The sequence below is a fragment of the Grammomys surdaster genome, unplaced genomic scaffold (genome assembly GCF_004785775.1).
Source record: "Grammomys surdaster isolate TR1022 unplaced genomic scaffold, NIH_TR_1.0 224, whole genome shotgun sequence".
Lineage (NCBI taxonomy): Eukaryota > Metazoa > Chordata > Mammalia > Rodentia > Muridae > Grammomys > Grammomys surdaster.
Window position 1 is genome coordinate 9,493,108 of NW_021604669.1, and position 5,830 is coordinate 9,498,937.

The window sequence follows — 5,830 nt, forward strand, 5'->3', positions numbered from 1 at the left end:
AGATAGATAGATAGATAGATAGATAGATAGATGTTAGATAGATAGATAGATAGATAGATAGATAGATAGATAGATAGATAGATAGAGATGATAAACAGAAAACCACTAATCCACTGTGAAAATGTGACTTCAGATACCTAGTGTATCTTCATAAGGCTATATAGAGAAAGCAGGAAGATAACATGGATTCTGTTGGCCTGCATTACCAGTTCTCCTCATGATTAGTTGCATGGGTCTTTTGTTTAATCAAAGGAATTAATCCATCTGACACCCTGCTCCATATACACTGGGATTTAGGCTTTTTTGTCTTTCTATTTGCTGTCCATCTCTTAAGACCCCAGACAAACTCACCTCTTCTGCCCCCCTTTAGACATACATTCTCTCTGTGAAGTATACTTGCTCTTGCACTTATACACCTATCACAGTCAGTCATGTTGCTACCAAAGTACATTTCTATTCGCATTTTAATGTCTACCTCATATCTACTTTTACTATGATTTCCTTTATGCACCAGACATTTCTTATTTCACTTTTTAAACTTCCAATGCCTACCTACCTGTCACCTATCCTGATTACAATGGGCATTCAATAAGTGTGCACTGCACATTTATTATTTATTTAATGTTTTTAAAATGTTTTGCTCCAGTGACACAATCATTTCCATAGGTTTTGATATAATGCATGATTTATAATTTAAATCAGCAGGCATAATCCTGTGCTGTGCTGAAGGCAACCATGAAGATCCCTTGGATCTATTTTCTTCCCCATAGCCTTATTAAAATGGAGCATCCTGGAAGTTTCTCTGGATAGAGAAAAATGTGCAGAATGAACTCTTCTGCATCTTGCCTCTTTTCACATGCCTTCTTGCACAAAGGCATCAGGGTGACCTATATAGAACTCTCGCCCACGAAAAGACTTTAGCGGGCAGCTGAAAATAGCTTATCCTCCCATCAGTACAAGGATTGGTACTTGGGTTTATTAAGAAAAACAGACAAGGCAATAGAAGAATCAAGCAAAGGCCTTAAGGCAGAGACAGTGCTTTACTCTCTTCTTAGCCTGCCCCATGTACCAACATACAGGGAGGGGGTTGTCCTCAGTGAGAAATCACCTGGGACACTGTCAACATTTATGTATGCATGTTTGAGAAAAGGTTACATAAGTGAATTAGTGTCACTTAAGAAATTCATAGCACTTCTTCAGTACTCAAAGATATTTAGAAACTCTTATCTCTCCCCACCCATATAAAAGCGGCCTTTCTATGTAATAGAAGAGAGATGAAAATATGCACATGAAAGCTATAGTATTATCAAACCCTACATTCCCACCAGAATCATACTCATGCAAACTGGTCATATCTAGGTGACAGAGACACCTTTTTCTAGCTTCACGATCATGAGCAGTTTATTTGGCCATTGGTTTCTTAATCTATACAATAAGAGTTCTGAGTCCCATCCTGAACACTTTCACTGAATACTTCAAAAACTGTACAGATTTTGAGATCGAAATGAGGTTTTGCCTGTATGAATTTTACTAATCACAGTCTAAACCCAACACCCTGAATATGCCAGGGTAGTTCTGTAAAGAAAGTAAGCGAGGTGTTTCCTGCAGAATGTTGAACGCTGACTGTGTAGACATGGGGAGACTGACGCCCTATTCAAGTACATAGATGATTCCAAATTTGCAATTTGAGAAGTAATGCTCAGCACAACGTGGGAGATGTCTCTGCGGGGTACAATGTAGGTTGGGGTGCTTCTCAGAGGAAAGGACACCTGATGTGTGAGGAGGTACAGAGCTTACTCACCTGGATGAGATTTGAGCATCAGGCCACTGAGATGTGTGAGATGGGTCTAGAGAGTGAAAGGAAAAGCCTGTGAGCTCTGCTTTGTGCCAGACAGAAGAATTTGAAGGCTTGGAGAGTAAAGAAGGAATTTTCAGTGAAGAATAACATGGTCAGATGGGTGTTCTAGAAATTGTAAGTAGAGAAAGAATGCAAGTATGTGATTAGGGATGCTGAAGCCCAGAAGCAGGTTTAGATGGAAATAAATGGAGGGTAGGGGACAAGATTGCTCAGTAAATAAAGGCATTTGCAGCCAAACCTAATGGTCTGGGTTCAAATCCCACAACCCACCTGGTGGAAGGAGAGCCCCAACTCCCACAAGTGATCCTCTAACTTCCATGTGTACATTGTAGCACTCATGCACGTACACATTAATAAATAATAAATAAATGTTTTGGGTGGGATATTAAAGAAAATTGTTCCCAAACTGCTTCTGAGAATGAAAACAAGGAGAGTAGATGGAGAAATCTGGGGAGCAGGGGGAATGGTCTGTTAAAGGCGTAAAGCAGAGCCTAAAATCTAAAGGTGTCTGACTGTGGGACATGGAAAGAAGGCATCAAAGACAGGATTAGGAAGCTGGAGAAATGGCTCAGTGGTTAACAGCCCTGGCTGCTCATTCAGAGGACTGGGGTTCTAAGCCCAGCACCCACGTACAGCTCACAGCTATCTGTAAATCCAATACTACAGAATCTGACACCATCTTCAGGTTTCTTTTGGCATGTATGTGGCATGTATATGTGCAGACAGAACACATAAAATACTAAAATGATACAAAAGTACTTTTACAAAGATGAGGCTGAATGTGAAGATGGTACCACTCATAGTGACAAGGAGAAGAAACTCTGGGCAGGAGGAGGGACGGTTCAGTTTGAATTCCTGAAGATGAGTGGGCAGCAGAGCTAGGAGAGAGGCCTTAGAGGTTCCTGTGTGTCTGATCACCTTTGTTCTCTGTTTGCAGTACTTCGTCTTCACTGGGGTGTTGGCCATGGTGACCTGTGCAGTATTTCTCCGGCTTAACTCTGTTCTGAAGCTGGCTGTGCTGCTCATTATGATCGCCATCTACGCCCTGCTGACAGAGACCATCTACGCAGGTCTCTTTCTGAGTTATGACAACCTGAACCACAGCGGAGAGTAAGTGCCCACCACAGCGCTTATGAGCCCAGCTGTCACGGAAATGAAAACACTGGGAAAGTGATAGTCATTACCAAAACTGAGGAATTGGCTTGTCATGAACACGTTCCAGGTCAAACACTGTCCAGCTTACAAACCTGGGGAAAATCTCTAATTTTCAGCATATGAGCTATAGACTAATTATAATAATTATTTAAAACTTGGATTATGTTGGATGTGGTATCTTAGATTTCCTCCACACCTAATAATTAATTTCCTCAACATTAGCAGTTCTAAAGCCTGTAGGATCTAATTTTAATTTAACTATAGCAATATTAGTAAAAAGCAGTCACTGTGGATGGAGCCATTTTGGTCCTTCATTATCATCTCTGAAATTTAGAATAATGCAAGAAGTAATGTGTAAGTCAAGATTCCTTAGAGTGCAGAGCCTAACAGCCAGCTTAAATCCTGATATAGTTCCAGGATACTGAAAATGAGGAGGGAGGCAATGCCAGAGAAGAGGGTGAGGGTTAATAACTCAGACATCATAACTTGTCAAGAGATTTAGCCTATGCCTTGGAAGGTCCACTCAGTCAGCTATCAGAAGTGTCAGCAGGGATGGAGAAAAGTGCCTCAGAGTGGAGTAAGGCAGAAAAATACGTCTTCTGGCTCCTTCGCCCTTCTTTCCACCTTTGACCACACTTCAATCTCTGGATACATTTCTAAGGACATCACTTGACCTACACAACAGCCAGTGAATCAAACCAGACCTTGTCTGGGAAATAGTAGGAAGAACCACACATCAAATACTAGGCTGAGTGGGATCAAGGCTAGAAACCACGTGTCTAGCAAGAATAAATGTCTAATATTCTGAGAGGGTAAAGGCCAAGAAAATCCAATAAATCTCCCAAAGTGTCTAGTCTGCATGCCCATGAGTCAGCCCTGAAAATGAGCAATAGCCATCAACCATGTTTATTTCTGTATCAAAGAACAAAGAACATCAAACATTGTTCAGATTCCTTACCTGTAACTAATCTCATCTTTCTCCCAAGAACAAACAACTGTTTTGCTGAATGAAGAGATTTTTGTTGTTATTTTTTTCCATTTTCATGCATGTGTGTTGCATGTGTGTTCACATGTGTATGAGCGCATATGTGTGTCACATATATGTGAAGGCCTGAAGTTGGTGTCAGGAATAGTCTTCAATAGTTCTTTTACCTTATTCACTGGAGCAGAGTCCCTCAATAATATCCACTGGCATGGCTGGTTTCACTATCCAGCTTACTTATGGGAACCCCTTTCTCTATGATCTGAGGCTGGAATTACAGCCAGGCTGCTGTGCACCCCAGTAATTATATGAGTTCTGAGGCTCTGAACTCCAGTTAGTGTGTGTGTGTGTGTGTGTGTGTGTGTGTGTGTGTGTGTGTGTGTGTTAAATGCTTTAAACACTGAGCAATATCCTCTGTCCAAAACACTGACTCTATCCATTCCAGTTGTTTACCATCTGCATCTATGAAATCCAATGCTGTTTCTATACATGTGTTGGCATTGTCATACAGCCTTGTCTTTTTAAGATCCAAATCAGTTGATATCTATAGGTTTAGTCCATTTTGCCTGAAATCTCTACATACTCCATAATGTCAATATATTAAAATATAATTTAATCCTTTTCCCTATTAAGAGAAAGTCAGGTTCTTCCTAATTTTGTTTGTATGTGTTTCTTAGAGCTTTATGGGAAAACACACTTGCTGGATTGTAGGTTAACAGAATTCACTATTTGAAAACAATATCACATTGCCAAATTGCTCTCCAACACGATTCTAACAATTTTCCTTTTATAGGTAATTGCCATGTTGCTCTTCTGCCTTTGCCGCTGTTAGACCTTTGAAATCTTGCTGGATTTGTGGATGTTCTCTTTCAGTGTGTGTAGCATGCATGCATGCGTGTGTGTGTGTGTGTGTGTGTGTGTGTGTGTGTGTGTAAGTCAGGTACATACATACACATTCACACACTGAAGTCCAAGTTGGCATCAGATATTATCCTCAGTCTCTGTCTTCTGTTGAACCCAATCTGGTTAGACAGTTTGACCCTGGGAATGCCTGTCTCTGATTCCACTGTCTCTTACTCTCTACTGCTCAGACTACAGCTAGCCACTCCTGCACAGCATTTTATTTTTTTAACATAGGTCCTGGGAATTTAAACTTTGGTCCTCATGCCTATGTAGAAGGCACTTTAACCACTGAGTGATCTCCCTAGCCTAGAACTACACTTTGTATCCCTTTTTAAATTACAGCTCTCTAGTTATAAGTAAGTCTATGCATCATTTCCTTATGTGTCAGCCATTTGACTTAAATAGCCAGGTCATACATACTCTTTGCCAATTTTCCATGAAACTAGTCACATTTTTTCCCTAATGAATTTACAAGAGTTTCCATCAACTTTAATTGACAAGTAAATTATACCTGCTCATGTTGGACAACATAATTTTTATAGATGAATATTTTCTAGAATAGCCAAATAGAGCTAATTAATGCATGGCCAATCACTTTCTTTTGTAGTGAGGGGACCTAAAAGTAGACTTAGCATTTTTCCAAATCAGTACACTATATACACAATATATAATACACTGTCTCTTATTCCATGGTATACAATAGACCTTGATTTTATCCCTCTGGCCTATAAGAAAGTTAACATCATTTAACCAACAATTTGTAATACCCATTCCCAGCTTTGGCAAATACCACTCTACTGTCTACTTCTGTAAAGTTCAACAATTTCAGATTATATATCTAGTTGAGAATATCTAGTTTTCCTATGTCTGCCTTAATTAATGTAACAGATTCATCTATATTATAACAAATGACAGTTTTTCTTCTTCTTTTT

General features: G+C 39.7%; 1 protein-coding gene across 3 annotated transcripts in view; it reads left to right on the forward strand.

Annotated features, from left to right (window-relative positions):
* Adcy8 (adenylate cyclase 8) overlaps positions 1 to 5,830 on the forward strand; it is a 223,030-nt gene that overhangs the window by 184,692 nt on the left and 32,508 nt on the right. For all 3 annotated transcript variants that reach the window (XM_028773247.1, XM_028773248.1, XM_028773249.1), the window contains one exon: positions 2,796 to 2,968. In XM_028773247.1, the coding sequence (XP_028629080.1) occupies positions 2,796 to 2,968 (173 nt within the window). The remainder of the gene's footprint in view (positions 1 to 2,795; positions 2,969 to 5,830) is intronic.